This window comes from Mobula birostris, chromosome 10 (assembly GCF_030028105.1).
Source record: "Mobula birostris isolate sMobBir1 chromosome 10, sMobBir1.hap1, whole genome shotgun sequence".
In the NCBI taxonomy this organism is placed as follows: domain Eukaryota; kingdom Metazoa; phylum Chordata; class Chondrichthyes; order Myliobatiformes; family Myliobatidae; genus Mobula; species Mobula birostris.
The window spans coordinates 67,185,973-67,207,458 of NC_092379.1; the positions used below are offsets into that span (position 1 = coordinate 67,185,973).

General features: G+C 39.4%; 1 protein-coding gene across 2 annotated transcripts in view; it reads right to left on the reverse strand.

Annotated features, from left to right (window-relative positions):
- dock11 (dedicator of cytokinesis 11) overlaps window positions 1–21,486 on the reverse strand; it is a 325,211-nt gene that overhangs the window by 38,147 nt on the left and 265,578 nt on the right. For both annotated transcript variants that reach the window (XM_072270403.1, XM_072270404.1), the window contains exons 46-48: window positions 20,810–20,932; window positions 20,315–20,428; window positions 7,964–8,110 (exon numbers count right to left, since the gene is read on the reverse strand). In XM_072270403.1, coding sequence (XP_072126504.1) covers window positions 7,964–8,110; window positions 20,315–20,428; window positions 20,810–20,932 — 384 coding nt within the window. The remainder of the gene's footprint in view (window positions 1–7,963; window positions 8,111–20,314; window positions 20,429–20,809; window positions 20,933–21,486) is intronic.

Below are 21,486 nucleotides of genomic sequence, written 5' to 3' on the forward strand. Positions count from 1 at the left end.
GATTGTCTGCCTGGTGTCAGTGGTCGCATAACCAGGACTTGTGATATGCACTGGCTGCTCATACGACCATCCACCACCTGCTCCCATGGCTTCTTCTGACCCTGATTGGGGTCCAGGCAGGTGCTACACCTTGCCAAAGGGTGACCTGCAGGTTAGCGGAGGGAAGGAGAGCCTTACAACTCCTTTGGTAGAGATGCATCTCCACCCCACCACCTGCAAACTCATAAAGGGTATATAAAATCACGAGGGGCATAGTTGGTGAATGCATACAGTCCTTAGATAGGCATCATGGTTGGCATCAATCAGTAGTGTTGAAGGGCCTACTTCTGCACTGTATGACTCTAAAGACTAAACATATTGAGAATAACGAAACTGAAACCTGGTTACATAAGAGAAACTTAAGAAAAATAGGAACAGCAGTAGGCTATTCAGCCCCTCAAGTCTGCCCCATTCAGTGAGATCATAGCTCATTTCGGATGGCCTCAATTTCCCTTCTCTGCCAATAGTACCAAATCCAGCATAAATTTCCGAATTTTAAACCTGTAAGCATCAATATGCACCAATCTCTAAATGAATGAGCTTGTAATTCAAATAATACACCAGAACTGAGGCTACTTCAGAATGATCTGGCGAGTAGAGATGTTTGATGCAATGCCCATACTGGCCTCCTGGTTGCATGTCTTTTCATCCTTTTCCCATTCCCACACAGACCTGACCATCCTCAGCTTTTTCCAAACACAAAATATCTTCTCATGACCATAAGAAATTTGGCAAAACCCATTCGACCCGCACCATAAGATCATTCTATCCAGGTGCATCACAGATCAGTATGGCAACCACTCTGCCTATACGCACTAGAACGGGCAGAGTTACAGACACAGCTCAGCACGTCGTGGAAACCAGCCTCCCCTTCACGGCCCATCTGCACTTCTCACCGCCTTGGCAAAGCAGTCAACAACGTCAAAAACAACACCCAACCCAAATATTCTCTCTCATCAAGTAGTAGATACAAACACCTGAAAACACATCCTAACAGGCATAAGGACAGCTTCGATCCTGCTGTTAAAGTCTATTGAACGGTACAGTAAGATGGACTGTTGTATTCACAATATCCTTGTTTTGGCCTTGCATCTTATTTACTATCTGCACCATACTCTCTATCTATAGCACTTTATTCTGCATTCTGTTATTGTTTTCCCCTTCTACTACCTCAATGTACTGATGTGATGAAATAATCTGTATGGATGGCAGGCAAAACAAAGGTTTTCATTGTACCCAAGGAGTTTGTACATTCTCCCTGTGACTATGTGGGTTTCCTCTGGGTGCTCTGGTTTCTTCCCACATTCCAAATTCATACTGGTTGGTAGGTTAACTGATCATTGTAAATTGCCCTGTGATTAAATCGGGGGAATTGCTGGGTGGTGTGGCTTGAAGGGCTGGAAGGGCCTGTTTCACACTGTATCCCAATAAATAATAAGTAATTAAAAATGTGACAATAATAATTCAATTTACTTGAGAAACAGAACTCACGTTCCTCTTGGGTAGTGTACAACCTAATGGAAAGCTTCAGATAACCCATAATCTGTGCTCATTTCTCTCCTCCTCTCCATTAACCAGCTCCTTCACCCTACTCCAGCTGTCCATCCTCCCCATTTAGTTCCAATTATCACCTTCCTCAGCTTCCATTGTTCGTCGGTTCAAGCAACAAGGGAGACTGAAACCTCGAGGTGAGTGCAAATGTTTGGAGATCATTTGGGGGTTTCAGTGCCCTGCAGTCTCTGAGGGGATTCCAGGAGACAGAGTACACGAACTCCATGGCAAGAAGGCTGCAGGAGGTTGTTCGACACCATTTCGCTGATTAAAGCTTCCATTGCATGCCTATTAATACTATGAGGGAGAATGAAGCATCACGCCTAGTGTGAAGGGTGAGCGTTGGCTGTCTGTCTTTTAATTGCTCTACTACAGAGAGGAAAAGACCAGCCGCTGTGCCCGGAGAGTATTGGCCAGGTTTTCTGCGCTTTGGATGTGGACTTGGACTACAGACTCTTTTTTTTCCAGTCCTATAGTTTTCTTTTAAATATTCTGTGTCTTTTGCCTGATCTTGCTTGTTTTTTTGTGCGGGAAGGGGGATTGATATGCCTGCTCAGTTTTTTCGTGCAGAGAGAGAGATTTGGGGATTGTTGTGCCCTTTCAGTTTTTGTTTGTCTTTTTTTGAGCAGGAGGTGAGACTTGAGGGTCGATGTGCCTGTTCCGTTTTGTTTGTTTTTTTTTGCACAGGGTGGGGTAACTTGGGAGTTGATAATTGTGCTGCCTTTCTTTTCTTTCTTGGTTTCATGGCTACCCAGAGAAGAAAAATGCCAAATTGTATACTTTGATAATAAATGAACCTTACTTATCAGATTCTCACTTCTGCAGCCTCTTGTGTCTACACATTATCATCCAGCCTCTGTCTTCATTTCCACTTCCCCTTCCCCTGCTCTTATTCCACCTCCGCATTTGGTTTCATTTATCATGCGCCAGCTCCTGCCCCCATCTTCCACCTCACCTCTTTATACTAGCTATCTCCCCTCTACACTCTCAGTGCTGGTGTGTAGTTTCATCTGGAAATATCAACTGTGTCTTTGCTCCTGCAGCTTCTGCTAGATTAGATAAATTCCACAGGCAGTTTGTCATTTATGCTCCTGTCTCTTGTGTCTTGTGACAACCAATTTTTCCATCATTAATGAAAGAATTGGCTTTTCAATAAGTTGAAAAATACTGTTCTTGCTCATCAGAATTGCTGGCATTTTGTGTAACTGAGAACAGATTTCAAGATAGAAAATGACAAATGCCAGTTTCTCAAATTGTTTTACTTTTGCTTCTTGAAGGATTGCATTACACTACAAAATAATGTGGCAAAAAAGGCATTTAAACTATTTCACATCAGGTCAACCATACCAGGTCAGTAAGCCTTCTCTTTGCATCATATCCCTTATCGAGTGCAATCTAGTACAGACTAACAGCTTTCTCAAAATTAGCAGGGGGGGACATGGGGGTGGTGCAGGAAAGTGACAACAAGTTCAGAGACTGACATGATCTAACTGACTGGTGGACAGGGCTGAGGGACACAAGGAGAGAGATTGTACAATACAACTGCATCTCTTGGCATTTACCCTTACTCCATTCACTGACAGAGGGATCTATCTGCATGTTTTATGGACGTTAACATACTTTACTTTATACTTTATTGTTACCAGGCAATTGATACTAGAATGTAAAATCATCACAGCGATATTTGATTCTGCGCTTCCTGCTCTCTGGATTACAAATATTAAATATTAAAAATAGTAAAAAATAGTAAATATTAAAAATTTAAATTATAAATCATAAATAGAAAATAGAAAAATGGAAAGTGAGGTAGAGCAAAAAAACCGAGAGGCGGTCCGGATATTTGGAGGGTACGGCCCAGATCCCGGTCGGGATCCATTCAGCAGTCTTATCACAGTTGGAAAGAAGCTGTTTCCAAATCTGGCCGTACGTAAACCATAGAAACTACAGCACAGAAACAGGCCTTTTGGCCCTTCTTGGCTGTGCCGAACCATTTTCTGCCTAGTCCCACTGACCTGCACACAGACCATATCCCTCCATACACCTCCCATCCATGTATCTGTCCAATTCATTCTCAAATGTTAAAAAAGAACCCGCATTTACCACCTCATCTGGCAGCTCATTCCATACTCCCACCACGCTCTGTGTGAAGAAGCCCCCACTAATGTTCCCTTTAAACTTTTCCCCCCTCACCCTTAACCCATGTCCTCTGGTTTTTTTCTCCCCTTGCCTCAGTGGAAAAAGCCTGCTTGCATTCACTCTATCTATACCCATCATAATTTTATATACCTCTATCAAATCTCCCCTCATTCTTCTATGCTCCAGGGAATAAAGTCCCAACCTATTCAACCTTTCTCTGTAACTGAGTTTCTCAAGTCCCGGCAACATCCTTGTAAACCTTCTCTGCACTCTTTCAACCTTATTTATATCCTTCCTGTAATTTGGTGACCAAAACTGAACACAATACTCCAGATTTGGCCTCACCAATGCCTTATACAACCTCATCATAGCATTCCAGCTCTTATAATCAATACTTTGATTAATAAAGGCCAATGTACCAAAAGCTCTCTTTACGACCCTATCTACCTGTGACGCCACTTTTAGGGAATTTTGTATCTGTATTCCCAGATCCCTCTGTTCTACTGCACTCCTCAGTGCCTTACCATTAACCCTGTATGTTCTACCTTGGTTTGTCCTTCCAACGTGCAATACCTCACACTTGTCTGTATTAAACTCCATCTGCCATTTTTCAGCCCATTTTTCCAGCTGGTCCAAGTCCTTCTGCAGGCTCTGAAAACCTTCCTCACTGTCTACTACACCTCCAATCTTTGTATCATCAGCAAATTTGCTGATCCAATTTACCACATTATCATCCAGATCATTGATATAGATGACAAATAACAATGGACCCAGCACTGATCCCTGTGGCACACCACTAGTCACAGGCCTCCACTCAGAGAAGCAATTCTCTACTACCACTCTTTGGCTTCTTCCGTTGAGCCAATGTCTAATCCAATTTACCACCTCTCCATGTATACCTAGTGACTGAATTTTCCTAACTAACCTCCCATGCAGGACCTTGTCAAAGGCCTTACTGAAATCCATGTAGACAATATCCACTGCCTTCCCTTCATCCACTTTCCTGGTAACCTCCTCCTCGTACTTTTAAATTCTGCTGTAACTGCATTCTTGAAGCAGACCCTAACAAAGTGAAGGTGACTTAAGTAATGTCTGCTGCAGGAATTGATTTGTGGTGCTTAATATTTTTGTGCATTACGTTACAAAATAATCTCTAAATATGATAAGGTCTTTTGTGTTTGTATGATTCATTTTGATTAACTCCACCTAAACCCTCTGCTCATTTGACGTACTTCTACACCAAGTTAACTACGCATTTTTAATGATGCCAAGCAGAGTGCATTAAATATATAGCCATGCTTTGCAAAGAATTCTTTAGTTACTGATGAAGCGCAGTCGCACCAGTACACATCATAACTAAAGAGTCAAGCCTACTCAAAGAGGATTGGTCCAACCTGGCTTGCTGTTGCAGAGGATGAACCAAGCACAATTTTGTTTGTACGTCTTCCTTTACATTGTTTTATTGGTATCCACTTGCACCCAGCACAGCAATAGGACTTTAGCAACTTCACAAAGTATGCATTATCGTCATATCATAGACCTACCATCAAATACTAACCTACACTACAAATCTATGGCGACTATCAAACAGGAACCTATACTAATGCCTAACTATGCCTTTGTTAGAGCTATACAGAGATACAGCACACAAGCCGCCCACCAAATCCATGCCAAATATCAACCAACACTTTGCATTAATATTACATTAATCCCCATTTTAAAAAAATCCTCATATTCTCAACCCGCCCCCCCCCCCCCCCAGATTCCACCACACACCTACACACTAGGAGCAGTTTACAGTGGGCAATAAACCTGCATTTTCTTAGGAACTCCAGTTCAAAAGCAAGTTCAAAGCTAAGATTTGCAGAGCAAATTCAAATCAGATGATAGGAGCTAACGAGGGTACCATTTGTTGACTGGTTCACTGACAAAGGACAATGATAAGTGATCAAGCGTGAAGAGTAAAGGACAGGGAGAATGTAACAAACTTTATTTCATCATGGAAGAACTTAGGTTCAACTTACACTGATCTAAATGTAGGTAATTTATGTTTGTAATGCACTGTGCTGCTGTTCCTCCTAGAAGTTAATTTCCATGTATGTATGACCATGATAATAAACTTGAACTTGACTTGAACCCATTTGGTAAAGTGTGAGACTTGAGCAGCTAGCTGAGAGCTCTTTGGTTTCACACCAATACTAGCTTGTTGCTGTCCACAATAGGGAATGTGGCATCTTGCTACTTATTGCCTGACTAAGGCACTGTATGGAAGAATCAGACTAGAGTCCAACTGTCCTGGGCATTAACTGGCAGGGTACTGTTTTACAGCTTCTGAGACGCTTCACTGGTGCAGATTTGATGAAGGACCATCAGTGTTGCTGAGGCACTGGAAAGGAATGCATTGAACTGACGTGACAATGAATGCATGTCTTGATTATATTTACTGTAAATAGACCCGTGGCTCCCTCAGAGAAAGGATTTTCAATTCATCCACATTCCTGCCCTCTCTCAAGAGTCTCCCCATTTTCTCAAGCTAAATGGGTCAGTAAACTCCAGTCCCATTGCAGCTGTAGCTGAAGGCGGTTTTATTATTCACCAACGTGTTAGAGTACGCAAGGAGCTGATGTAAAAAGACTCAGCATTTCCACAAAAGGTAAATTCATATATCGACTGAAATTCCTTCAACCCCTAACAAAGTGCTTCTAACTAACAGTGACTAAATGAAATGTACAAACGATACAAATGGCCGACCTGACGGTGAAAGCTAATTGCTTAACAACGCGATAATGAATCACCAACCACAGCTGAGAACTTACAATTAAGCAATAAGATCTGTTCATTAGACATAAAATAACAAACTACATTTGGAAGGACATAACACCTTATATTTAAACAGTGATGTCTAATTCTAGATTATCCACAGGAGGAAGAATTCTTTCCACACTTGACAAGAACTGCCAATGCTTTACATGTTTTAATGAAGCCCACTCTCACCCTTTTGAAGTACAGAGCAAGACAAGTCCAGCTTGTTCAAACTTTTGCTCATAAGACAAAGATTATCACTGCAATTACTTGTCCAATGAACCTTCTCTAAACTGCTTCTAATGTGTTAACATCTGTCCTTCAATAAAAAGGTTGATATTGTCCATGGTATGCCATATAGGGATTTCCTAATGCTCCATGTCACTGAAACATAATCTGTCTACATGTGTATTTAATTCACTCAGCAATAAGTGATACCATGCTGTCCCTCTCCTGACTCCTTGGTGTACTGACATACCAGTTTTCTGAGAGGCAGACCTGGGAGAGGTGGTGTTTTGGAAAGGGAAGTCAGGGTGGAAAGGCTTGTGTTCCAGGCCACAGACATTCAGAGAAAATGGTGGCCTTGTTTCCTGACATCTGTTGTGGATGGTATTCTCAACAACTGGCTTTTCTCTTCAGCTTTAATAGACTGCATCGCTCTCCCCATCTCCTCTCTATTAGCTGCGCAGAGAAGTGTGAGCTCATGGAGTTCACCATGCTGTGGTTCTGGAGGTATCAGCGTAATATCAGGGATTTACAGCACAAGATGGGAAAGTGGAGCTGAACAGTGTCAGGCATGCATGCAGACCTCTGCAACGGCAATATGTTAAGCACATGCAAGGAATGGAGGAACAAACTGACTGTAGAAAACTAATACTTAGACACAAATAAGAGCTTCTCTATTTAACCTACAGACCCTAAATACAACTAAACATACTCTATAATATTCTAACTCATTATTAGGGAATAATAAACCCTTAATTACTCAAAAGGAAATGAATTAACAAGGTACAGCCATGTAAGTAAAGTTTGCTAGCTAATGGAATAGTGCTTACTGTGGAGTCACGTGACATGAATGGTCCGGAGACTGATCACTGCATTTATACACACAATGATTGGTTTCTCAATGTATACATTAAAAAGGGCTGCCCACATATATGCACAAATCCATGGATGGAAAATTAGCAGCAGAGAGTGCAATAAAATGTTGGAATTTTATGAGGGGACATGGGGTTTCATACAATATTAGTAATTCTGCCTGAGTAGTCCACAAGCAAATGACATTAATAATGGATTTTATAATCCCAGGTAACCTGCCATCCTGTATGTATCCCCCTTCTGTTTTGTCCCAATGCAGCCCCAGTTCACCTCGTTTCATACCCCTCCCCCTCCCACATCACCCATTTTTGCCTGTTGTGGTTTGCTTTCCAGTTACCTTGTTGGAATCCTGGATGATTTTCACATTCTCAGCTCCAAATTTATCACCATATAGTTTGAGGAGTCTCTCAGATATTTCAGGTAATCTAGTCAGCTTGGGCTCCTTGTAGATATATTCCTTTCCATCTTCCTCTTCAAAGAAGCTCTTAAAAGAGAATGACAATAAGGGATTAAATTAAGAAATATATTCCATTTTGCCTACCAGCACAACCAGTTCAATGGCTCTTCACTCAACACTGGAACATCCGGACAGTGAAGATGCATACATCAGGATGCTCTTCATTGACCACTGATCGGCATTCAACACTACCAACCTCTCAAAACTAATGAATAATCTCCCAAGATCTTAGCCTCAGTACCTCCATGTGCAATTGGATCATTGATTTCCTTCACTTGCAAACCCCAGTCAGTTCAGTTTGGCAACAAAAACTTCCTCTACGATCTCCATCAGCACAGGTGCACCACAAGCCTGTGTGCTTAGACCTCTGCTCTACTCACTTTACACTTATGACTGTGTGACTAAGCACAGCTCCGATGCCATATTCAAGTTTGCTGATGACAACACTGTTGCAGGCTGAATCAAAGGTGGTGACAAATCAGCATGTAGTCGGGAGATTGAAAATCAGCTCAATGGTGCCATAACAACAATCCCCTCACTCAATGTCAGCAAGACCAAGGAGCTGATTATTGACTTCAGGAGAAGGAAACCAGGGGTCCATAGGTCAGTTCTCATCAGAGGATCAGCAACTTTCTAATGAACAATTACAAAGAAAGCACAACAGCATCTCTACTTCCTTAGGAGTTTGTGGAGATTCGGCACGACATTGAAACTTTGACAAATCTCTATATATGTGTAGTGGAGAGTATATTGACCAGCTGCATCACAGCCAGTGCCCTTGAACAGAAAATCCTACAAAAATTAGTGGATACTTCCCATTCCATCATGGGTAAAGCCTTCCCAAAAATTGAGCACATCTACATGAAATACTGTTGCAGGAAAGCAGTATACATTGTCACTACCCAGGACAAGCCTTCTTTTCATTGTTGCCATCAGGAAGAAGGCACAGATGCCTCAGGACTCATACAACTGATTCAGGAACAATTATTAATTCTCAGTCACTTGAACCAAAGGAGGTAACTTCATTCAACTTCACTTGCTCCATCATTGAAATGTTCCCACAACCTACGGACTCACTTTCTTTCTTTCTTTCTTTTTCAATCTTTTTATTAATTTCATAAAATGAAAACATAACATAGCAATAATACAAATAGTAGGAGATACATTGTTGTACTTAAAATGAGTAATTGTAAAACCAAATAGTATAAATTGACAAAGCTCCCAATCATGTAGAATAACAATGAATAATACAGGACGAAAAAAACTGAAGAAAAATCATGAAAAAGAAAAAGAAATAGAAAAAAAAACAAACACCATCCCAAAAAAAAAACTAAACAGAATTAGTCAACTAAACTAAAAGACTTGGGCAATTCTAACAACTTAAAAATGGGAAAGAAGAAAACATTAGTGTTGACGACTCCATTCCTCTCAACCAACAGTACAGAGAAATAAAATAAGTTTGGAAATGGTCAAATTACATCAAATGAAAATGCTGAATGAATGGCCTCCAAGTTTTTTCAAATTTAATGGAAGGGTCATAAACCACACTTCTAATTTTTTCCAAATTCAAACACATCATAGTTTGTGAAAACCAATTAAATACAGTAAGAGGGTTAATCTCTTTCCAATTCAGCAAAATGGATCTTCTAGCCATTAAAGTAAGAAATGCAATTATCCTGCATGCTGAAGAGGTTAAATAATTTGAATCTATCATTGGTAATCCAAAGATAGCAGTAATTGGATGAGGTTGTAAGTCTACATTCAAAACCATTGAAATAATGTCAAAATATCTTTCCAATATTTTTCAAACAAAGGACATGACCAAAACATGTGAGTTAAAGAAGCTATCTCGAAATGACATCTATCACATATTGGATTAATATAAGAATAATAACGAGATAGTTTATCTTTCGACATATGAGCCCTGTGCACTACTTTAAACTGTATCAACACATGTTTAGCACATATAGAGGATAAATTAACCAATTGAAGAATTTATTTCCCATTTTTCAATCGGTATAATAATCTTAAGTTCTCTTTCCCAATCAGCTTAAATTTTATTGGAAACATCAGGACATAATTTCATAACTATATTATATATAATTGCTACAACACTTCTCTGAGAAAGATTTAAATCTAAAATTTTTTCCGAAGTGTCCATTGGATATGGGTGTGGAAAATTAGGAGAAACAGTAATTAAAAAGTTTCTAATCTGTAGATATCTAAAAAAGTGAGATCTGGGTAAGTTATATTTATTAGAAAGTTGATCAAAAGATATGAAACAATTATCCAAAAATAAATCACGAAAACGTATTATACCTTTGGTTTTCCAATCAAAGTAAGCTTGATCCATAGTGGAAGGTTGAAAAAGGAAATTATATATAATAGGACTTGCTAAAATAAATTGACTAAACCCAAAAAATCTTCGAAATTGAAACCATATACATAAAGTATGCTTAACTATTGGATTATTCATTTGTTTATACAATTTAGAGGAGGTAAAAGGAAGCGAAGTTCCTAAAACCGAACCCAAAGAAAACCCTTGTAACGAGTTACATTCAAGATTTACCCAATGTGGATTTAAAGATACATCCAAATCTCGTAACCAAAATTTTAAATATCGAATATTAATTGCCCAATAATAGAATTTAAAATTCGGGAGGGCGAGCCCCCCCTCCTTTTTAGATTTCTGTAAATACCTTTTACCTAACCTAGGATTTTTGTTCTGCCATATATATGAGGAAATTTTTGAATCTACATTATCGAAAAAAGATTTTGGGATAAAAATTGGAACCAATTGAAATACATATAGAAATTTGGGCAAAATGATCATCTTAATAGCATTAATCTGACCAATCAAAGACAAAGAGATTGGTGACCATTCAGTAAACAAAAGTTTAATCTGATCAATTAAAAGTAAAAAATTAGCTTTAAATAAGTCTTTATACTTTTTCGTAATTGTTATCCCTAAATATATAAATGAGTCAGTAACCAATTTAAATGGTAAACATCCATAAATAGGTACCTGCTTATTTAGGGGAAATAATTCACTCTTATTAAGATTCAATTTGTAACCAGAAAAATTAATAAATTGAGCCAAGAAACCTAGAATAGCAGGAATTGACTTCTCTAGATTAGAGATGTATAACAACAAATCATCTGCATATTGTGATAATTTATGTATTTCGTTTCCACGAGTAATACCAAAAATATTGGGCGAATCGCGGATAGCAATTGCTAAAAGTTCAAGGGCGATATTGAATAGTAAAGGACTAAGAGGACATCCTTGCCTAGTACCACGAAAAAGACGAGAAAAGGGAGATCTATGATTATTAGTACAAACAGAGGCTACCGGGGAGTAATATAACAACTTAATTCAAGATATAAATGTCAATCTAAAATTAAATTTCTCAAGGACACTAAATAAATAAGGCCATTCGACTCTGTCAAAGACTTTCTCAGCATCTAATGAGATAATACATTCAGGGGTAGCAAGTGAGGGGGTATAAACAATATTCATTAACCTCCTAATATTAAAGGATGAATAACGATTTTTAATAAATCTGGTTTGATCCATAGATATAATTTGAGGTAATACGTTCTCTAACCTAGTTGCTAGAAGTTTTGAAAAAATTTTTGAATCTACATTCAAAAGAGATATCGGTCTGTATGATGCACAATCAGCAGGATCTTTATTCTTTTTAAGAATTAAAGAGAAATAGGCTTTATAAAACGATTGTGGTAATTTACCTAAACTGATTGCTTCTTTGAATATTCTAGACAACCTCGGAGAGAGAATAGAGGAAAAGAGTTAAAAAAATTCCACTGTAAACCCGTCCGGACCAGGTGCTTTACCAGAATTCAATGATGAGATTGCAGTTATTATTTCTTCCTCTGTAATGGGAGTTTCTAATGATAAGCAATCTTTGGGTGATACTTTCGGAAAATTCAGCTTACTTAAAAAATCATGCATGATATTAAAATCATGAGGAAAATCAGAGTGATATAAAGAGGTATAAAATTCTTGAAAGGTTTTGTTTATCCCATCATGATCAACTGTCAAAGTATCATCGTGTTTACGAATCTTAGTAATTTGACATTTAACCAAATCGAATTTCAATTGATTAGCCAATAATTTACCCAATTTATCACTATGAATATAAAAATCACTTCTAGTTCCCATTAATTGATTTTCAATCAAGGATGTTAATAATAAGCTATGTTCCAATTGAAGTTCAACTCTGTGTTTGTACAGCTCCTTACTGGGAGAAATAGCATATATTTTATCGATTTCTTTAATTTTATCAACCAACAAAAGTATTTCATTCTTAACACGTCTTTTCAAACCAGCCGAATAGGAAATAATCTGACCACGGATATAAGCTTTAAAAGCGTCCCAAACAGTTCCATTGGAAACTTCTTCCGTAGTATTAGATGAAAAGAAGAAATCAATCTGTTCCTTTATAAACTTGACAAAGTCCGAGTCTTGAAGCAAAATAGGGTTAAATTGCCATTGTCTGTTAGTACAAGAAGTATCTATTAACTTGATAGAAAGTTTCTTTGTAGCATGATCTGAAATAGCGATAATGTCGTAATTACAATCAACTACAGATGGGATTAATTGAGAGTCAATAAAAAATAGTCAATTCGTGAATAAGAACGATGAACATGTGAAAAAAATGAGAATTCTTTATCGTTTTGGTGTAGAAATCTCCAAATTTCTGAAATCCCAGAATCAAACATAAAAGAGTTAATAAGAGTAGCCAACTTATTCGGTAAAGCCGGACTACCTATGGATCTGTCCAACATGGGATTCAAACATAAATTAAAGTCACTGCCCATTATCAACATATACTCATTTAAGTTAGGAAAAGAAGTGAATAGGTGTTCAAAAAATTCAGGATAATCGACATTCAGAGCGTAAACATTAACCATAGCAACCTTTTTATTAAAAAGTAACCCAGTGATTAACAAAAATCTGCCATTAGGATCTGAGATAATGTCTTGATGAATAAATGTAATTGAGGGATCTATAAAAATTGAAACACCTTTAATTTTGGCTTGGGCATTTGAGTGGTATTGTTAATCTTTCCAAAACTTAAAGAAGCGTTGATTGTCTTCTTTCCTTACATGAGCTTCTTGTGCAAAAATAATACGAGCATTCAGTCTTTGGAATATTTTGAAAATCTTTTTCCGTTTTATTGGATGGTTTAAACTGTTTGTATTCCAAGAGACAAAATTAATAATGTGAGCCATAATTTAAGATTAACCCTTTGGTAAGTAAAGGGTTAACCATAATGTGAACTCATGAAATCGAAAGAGGAATACATGATCAGAGAGGAACTGGAAATCTTGACGCTGCGGACATCTTTGTAGTTCTAAATCAGCCCAATAGAAAAAATTAAAAAAGAAAAAGACTCACTTTCAAGGACACTTTATCTTATGATCTCAATGTTTGTTACTTATTTATTTATTATTATTATTTCTTTCTTTCTGTATTTGCAGAGTTTGTTGTCTTTTGCATTCTGGTTGAACACACAGGATGGGTGGTCTTTCTTTGATTCTGTTATGGATATTATTCCATCATGGATTTATTCAGTATTCCCACAATAAAATGGAACTCAGGGTTGGATATGATGATATATGTGTACTTTGAACTTTGAAAATGTTTAAGCAGAAGGGCACTATGATCTGAAGTTTAAAGATGAAACAAATTTCTTCTAAGCCATGACAGAGTAGTTACAGCGCCTGTATCTTCTGGCTGAACAGCTTAGGAAAAGAAGTATCTTCATATTTTTTATGTACTTCATTCATCAAATCTATGCTGGCTCTCAAATCTAACCCATTAATTTTTTACCCTCGCACCCCCCCACCTTCCCCACCCCGGAAGTTTTCATGTCTTACCGTTTTACAACATTGAATTACAATGGATTTAATTTGGCTTTTTTACACTGATCAACAGAAAAAGATTATTTAGTTTTAAAGTGAAAACAGATCTCTACAAGGTGATCTAAATCAATTACAAATATAAAACATAAAATAATTGATTGCTTAAGTATTCACCCCCTTCAAGTCAGTATTTAGTAGATGCACCTTTGGCAGCAATTACAGCCTTGAGTCAGTGTAGATAGGTCTCTATCAGCTTTGCATATCTGGACACAACAACTTTTCCTCATTCTTCTTTACAAAACTGCTCAAGCTCTGTCAGATTGCATGGGGATCGTGAGAGAACAGACCTTTTCAAGCCCAGCCACAAATTCTCAATTGGATTGAGGTCTGGACTCTGGCGTCTTCCCCCTTCCTTTCCAGACCTGAAGAAGGATCTTGGCCTGAAACTATGACTGTTTATTCATTTCCATAGATGCTGCCTGACCTGGTGAATTCCTCCAGCATTTTGTCTATTGTGCTTCAGGGTATTTAAAATTTATTTGAATATTCCAGCCATTTGTTTGGTACAGGTTTTCAATACCCAACCAGGTACACTGTTGGGGCCTGACGCCTTGTAAGGGTTGAACTACTTGAAGAATACTCAGAGATCACCTTGGGTGATGGGCATTAAAGGGTCACCAGATGTTATGGGGTGTTACCCAGCTATAACATTATTCTCCCTTTCAAAGTGTGCATGGATTGCATGAAGCTCTTCGGGGAGTGAAACATCACTACACTTTATACTGTTAGCTGACACATACTTGGAAATAGTGGCATGCAAACCCTACCACAGTGTCATGTACCCAGTTTCACTCGGAACTAACCTTTCATTCTCAAGATGCCCTTCCATAGGTCAAACCTGGACTTTTTATAGGATTCCATTTCCCCAGTCTCGAACGGCACAGATCTAGCCCTCCACAGACCACAAATCTCTTGGTTTACCCAGGGCTTTGGTCTTGTGAAGTTTCAGTATGTTCTCTGAGGCATACACTCGTCCATGTAGTTCTTGATGAAGATAGTGATAGTTGTGACATATTTAGTCATATCTGAAGAAGAATCCCTCTGTTTATGTGCAGTAATTTGGGATATTTCACTATCAGCCAGAACAGAACACAGGGTTTTCACTTTATTTCAAAGAATTTTTTTTTCTTGGTAGGCCTGTCTTACTCCCTGGCTTTTTTCCAGCTCTCAACAATGTGTGGCCCTGTAAGTAAGAGTCAGGTTGTCTGATATCATCACTCCATGTATGATTGATGGAACCATTGTGAACTTTTTGTTAGTTGCCTTCTTTCATAAAGTCGGTTTATTTTCCCGAGTGCCGTTATAAACAGTTATAAGTTAACTCATTTAAAGATATTGCGACTGTGAGGAAGAAGGCTGAGTTTTCTGTGCAGGAATCCAATTTATTGTGTTTTCAAATTTTTGTTCGAATTGTTCCATCAAGAAAATCAAAAGCAACAGGGATACTAACGTTACCGCCGGAAAGGGAATTGGCGAGGGAAATCTCTCTTTTTCCTAATACGGTATTTGTGTTTTATCATGCATCTCTTTCATTGAATGTCACTCTCCGTATTGTCAAAAGTGAAAATATCACGTCACCCTCTCAATGGAAATGGCAACATCCCCCTCCATAAATCCCATAATATTGGAAAGTAGTTTACCGTGAAACCATTGTTCTTTCAGTATAATCACTGAATAACATTCTTTATGGATGATATTTAACGTACAACTTGAGGTGAAATTAAAGCAGGAAGAAACTAACTTAGTGTAGCGTGGCCAGTTCAGACCTCCCCACCAAAATACGTTTCTACGTGTGAGAGCACAGTAATATCATCTCCAATCTGGATCCATTTTTTATGAAAATCATATGTCTTTCCTTCCAGGAATTTGCTCATCGAATTTTTGCCATTGATAAACAGAGCAAACACATGAAGTAATATATCTGCATGACGTGTTACATGCGCCAATGCTACATCCAGACTCATCTTGTTGATAACTTGTTATTAACGTGTCATCTGACTCCCCACAAAGCGCAGCCCCTGGACCCTTAGGAAACAAGTTATTCCTGTCCCAGGCATTCCTCATGACAACGATAATCTTCACTTTGAAATACCCACAGAAATGTACATTCCATCACCAACAGGTGTCGAGAGATCAAGTGAGAATGTTACCTCACCTACATCTAGCTCGTAAAAGAACACTTGAATTGATTGCATTCATTCAAGGTAGTAAGTTAGATTAGATATTGGATTTGTGGAAGAAGTCAGAGAGTGGTAGTAGATGGTTACCTCTCTGACTAGAGACCTGTAACCAGTGGTGTGCTGGGTCCATTGCTGCTTGTCTTCTATATCAACAATCCAGATAATACAGTGGTTAGCTGGATTAGCAAATTTGCAGATGACTCCAAGATTGGGGATTTAGTGGACAGTGAGGAAGGCTATTGTGGCTTGCAGAAGCATCTGCATCAGCTGGAAACATGGGCTGAAAAATGGCAGATGGACGTTTATGCAGACAGTGCAAGGTGTCGCACTTTGGTTGGACCAACCAGGGTAGATCTTACATAGTGAAAGGTAGGGCACTCAGGAGTGTGGTAGAACAAAGGGATCTGGGAATACAGATCCATAATTCATTGAAAACGGTGTCACATGTAGATAGGGTCGCAAAGAAAGCTTTTGGCACATTGGCCTTCATAAATCAATGTACTGAGTACAGGAGATGGGATGTTATGTTGAAGTTGTATAAGACATCGGTGAGACCTAATTTGGAGTATTGTGTGCATTTTTGGTCACCTCCTTACAGGAAAGATGTAAATAAGGTTGAAGGAGTACAGAAAAAATTTACAAGGATGCTACCAGGTCTGGAGGACCTGAGTTATGATGAAAGATTGAATGAGTTCAGACTTTATTCCTTAGAACATAGAAGGCTGAGGGGAGATTTGATAGAAGTATACAAAATTATGACGAGTATAGATAGGATAAATGCAAGCAGGCTTTTTCCACTGAGGTTGGATGGGACTACAACCAGAGGTCATGGGTTAAGGGTGAAAGGTGAGAAGTTTAAGGGGAACATGAGGGGAAACTTTTTTACTAAGTGGATTGTGAGAACGTGGAATGAACTGCCAGCATAAGTGGTGCATGTGAGCTCAACTTCAACATTTAAGTGAAGATTGGATAGGTACATGGATAGTATGTATATGGAGCACTATGGTCCTGGTACAGGACGATGGGAGTAAGCAGCTTAAGTCGTTTTGGCGCAGACTAAAATGAGTCAAAGGGCCTGTTTCTGTGTGCTGTACTTCCCTATGTCTCTATTTACAGGACTGTACAAACTTATGTTCATTTTGTTTAATAACAGAACAGTAACTCCTTGTGACGCTAGTGTATGAGTCTCTAGGCAATGGACATAACAGTGAAACAGAATTTATATTTATATTAGCAGGCCAGGCGGCGTCTAGGGAAAAGAATAAACAGTTGACATTTCGGGTTGAGACCCTTCATCAGAACATGATGAAAGGTCTTGGCCCGAAGCACCAACTGTTTACTCTTTTCCATCGATGTTGCCTGTCCTGCTGAGTTCCTCCAGCATTTTCTGTGCATTGCTTTGGACTTCCAGCACCTGCAGATTTTCTTCTGTTTACATTTATATTGTATGTGAATTAGTTAATCTAGCACGTATTGGTTTATCTAATAGCGGAGGCATGGTAGCGTCTTTGAGATTAGCAGACGGCGCATGCTTTGCATAGCAACATCAGAACCATTCCAATGTCCTGGACCTGATCCAGATACAAAAATTGTCAGCACCTGCATGAACTACATCCACAGGTGGTGGAGGTGAGCTGTAAACATTGTGGATATCTAACAATAATTACAAGTAGCAGCAGCGTTTGAAAGGGTAGACAAGGGACATATAAATTCTTTTCCTCTTTATTAACCCACAGGAAGAACTGAAGAACAGACAGCGTTTAAAATCTAGTTCGGCCAAAGGAATACGACAGCTGACTCTCCCGATCGAGAAGTTAGACACAGAAAATTTTACAATGTTAATCTCATATTGTAGTTTTAATGAAAGTTTTGATTATCCGAGTTGTTTTCAATGAAGCAGAGGTGGTTGTGAGGGCACTTAATTGAGTGGAATGACTTGGAGTTTGGGTGAAGGCTCAATGTCCTTGGAAGAGAGTTCAAAAGATGAGGGTGGTAGATAAGCGAAAAGAGTAATAGGGTAGGGTTGAAATTCACAGCTGGAAAGGTTAGTGAAAGAAAAGTGGTTAAAATTATTTATCACAGTGTAATTTTGCAAGCTCAAGTTCAAGTTTATTGTCATTCAACTGTATACTTTTCTACTGCTAAATATCACCAGACCAAGGCGCACAACACAGTATATACAACTCACTCGCAACATACAAGGTTATAATACCACAAATAAATTAACAAGTAATAAGGCGCATTTACGACTCAAGTCAAAAAGTAAACACTATGCTTTACTGATGAGACCTGGGTGGTGGTGGGGGTTTCAGTAATTTCTCGGCCTGGGGGAAGAAGCTGTTTCCCATCCTAACAGTTCTTGTCCTAATGCTATGGTGTCTCCTACCAGATGGTGGTGGAAGGCGCGGGGGTCAAAGGGATTGTTGGAAGAATGGGACGGATCATTGACGATACTAAGGGCCCTGCGTATGTGTCATTCATGATAAATGTCTTGGATGGATAGAATAGAGAGTTCGAGGACTCTCTCAGCAATGCTTTGTCGGGATTTGTGCTCAGTTGCTTTGCAATTCCCATACCAGACAGTGATGTAGATGGTGCTCCTGTACAAATTGGTTAGAATAGGGTGGGGGTAGGACTGGGGGAAGAGCCTTCCTCGCCTCAATCTGCTCAGGAGTGGAGACTTTTCTGTGCTTTCTTGGCTAAAAAGGTGGTGTTGGGGGACCAGGTGAGATTTTCCATAATGTGCACTCCCAGAAACTTGGTATTCTGAACCCTCTCCATGAGGAATCGTTTCTGTACGGTAAGGAGTGATCAGCCTGCACCTTCCAAAAGATTCCAATCAGATTACATTCAACATTCACCTCCGGAAGAAGAATTGCACCCGTGTACAACACGGCCATGGGCAACATTCTCCAAAAGATTCATGAAACTAACTATTGCACTTTCTTTACATCTTCTTTCTCTTTCAAATATAGTTTTGCTGCTGTTGGAGCTGGTGATCTACATTTTGATGGTGTGTTTTTGGGCCAATTGAGCGATCTGGCGATTTGCTGCTTCCGAGAGTGCTTGGTGAGGAAGTGTATCTATTCATTTCATTTCTCTGCAATCTATTCCTGAATGGCAAATGTACTACTGAGTAGACTTAATCCTTTGTCAATGGATTAAAACTCTTGAAGTGTTGCCTTCACTTTCTGTTTAACAATCTAAGCACTGCAGGAAAACAAATCAACTGGTATCTTCGCCTACCAAAGTGCAAATGAACATTTTGCAAGCAATATGCACTCAGTGGCCACTTTATTAGGACCTCCTGTACCTAATAAAGTGGGCACTGTGTGCAGGTTCTTGATCTTCTGCTGCTGTAGCCCATCCACTTCAAGGTTTAACATGTTGTGAATTCAGAGATGCTCTTCTGCACACCACTTTTGTAATGTGTGGTTACTTGAATTACTATCATCTTCCTGTCAGCTTGAATCAGTCTGGCCATTCTCTGACTGCTCACTAACAAGGCATATTTGCCCACTGAACTGCTAGTCACTGGATGCTTTTTTGTTTTTCCACACCATTCTCTGTGAACCCTAGAGCCCGTTGTATGTGAAAATCGCAGGAGATTAACAGCTTCTGAGATACTCAAACCTCCCATATGGCGCCAACAATCATTCCATAGTCAAAGTCAAATTTCTTCCACAGCCTGATATTTGACCTGAACAAAACTGAACTTCTTAATCATGTCTTTTGTGTCATGGTATTTGCATTAATAAGCAGGTGTACAGGTGTACCTAATAAAGTGGCCATTGAGTGTAAGTTTCGGCAGTGGCTTTAAACCAGTGGGATAGTGTTCACATCTGACTTCAGTGATCTCTGCAAAAGACCCAGCGTCTTGCAAGAGCTGAGGAAATTCTGCCATGCTGGAGGTGCTCTGATTTGTTTGAAACGTTGAACTACCCCCATCCCTCATCCCAGCTGGGGAGGGGTGATCATCCTGAAGGGAAGTCAAGAGCTAGCTGCAGTTCTAGTGACATTATGAGTGACTTGGGTGCAAGAGGAGGGGCAGAACTCATCTGCCTCAAGCACGCTGAATTGTAAATTAAGTTTTCACACTTACCTGACCATAGAAGCCCACTCGGAAAAACATCCCCAGCAGTCTGCGGCCCGTGTGAAGGACTTGAATTATTTTCTTATAAGCTTCATTCAGTGTGTTGTACAGGAAAGCCAACCTCTAAAATGAACACACATAAACTAATGAGTAATAATGTGCAGGAGGTACTGGGGGATAATGTGCAGAAATACTGACAGATAACAAATATTGTGCTGTGCATTATACTGCTTCTTAAAGTCATTAAGAAGTAACTTGAGAATTAAAGTCTCAGCTGACATACATTAAAAGTATAATTTCAAGGATTGGTCTTGCAAACCCATGATAGATCTATTTGCTAATGTACTGTTGTTTGGTGGTTGTCCCATACTGTATTCCAACCACAAATACTTAAGCCGACACTCCAACTGCGGTGGGAAGGAGGCCAGATCAAGGTTGTGGAAGTGTTGATTCCAAACAGGGGAATCAGGTACAAGAGTTCACCAGGTCTCAGCAACCACTTACCTCAAAGTCTCTCCGCTTTTCATAAATAGGGATAATGAGCTTGTAAATGACAGCAATTAACTCATACCGCTCCGCGTTCCACAATCCGTCCGCGCACTTCTCTAATAGTTCCACAAGGACGTCCTGCAGGTACAAGAGAAAAGCAGGAGAGAATTATTGGGCACCCCCAAACCAGTCTCTCGAACCTTTGCAACATGTGCAGTGAAGGTGTTCACAGTAAGTCATTAGGCTGACAGCTCCACAATTTTGATCTAAGAAGCATAAAGGGGAGATGATCCATGGTGTGTATGAAGGAGGTGAACTTTTGAGTGTGTTCCCGTACATCTCTAGCCTTGTCTAGCATGGCAGATATCACAGATTTGGACAATACTATTGGAAAGCCTGGGTAGATGCAGCACATTCTGTGGATGCTGCACTCTGCAGCCAATGAGTGTTGGCTGCATTCAATCTAGCCTGGTGGATTGAGTGCCAGTGAAGTGGACCTGATTGTTGCTGGAGCCAACCTCATCCATATAGGGGAGAGAATGTTCCATCATGCTCTGGACTTATGCCTTGTAAATGCAGGAAAGGTTCTGAGGAATGTCATTTGCTAATAAAGTGGGAAGTTTGCTGATGGCAACTGAATGTCAAAAGCAATATGGTTAACCTCTCCTGATGGAGACAGTAACGACCTGCAC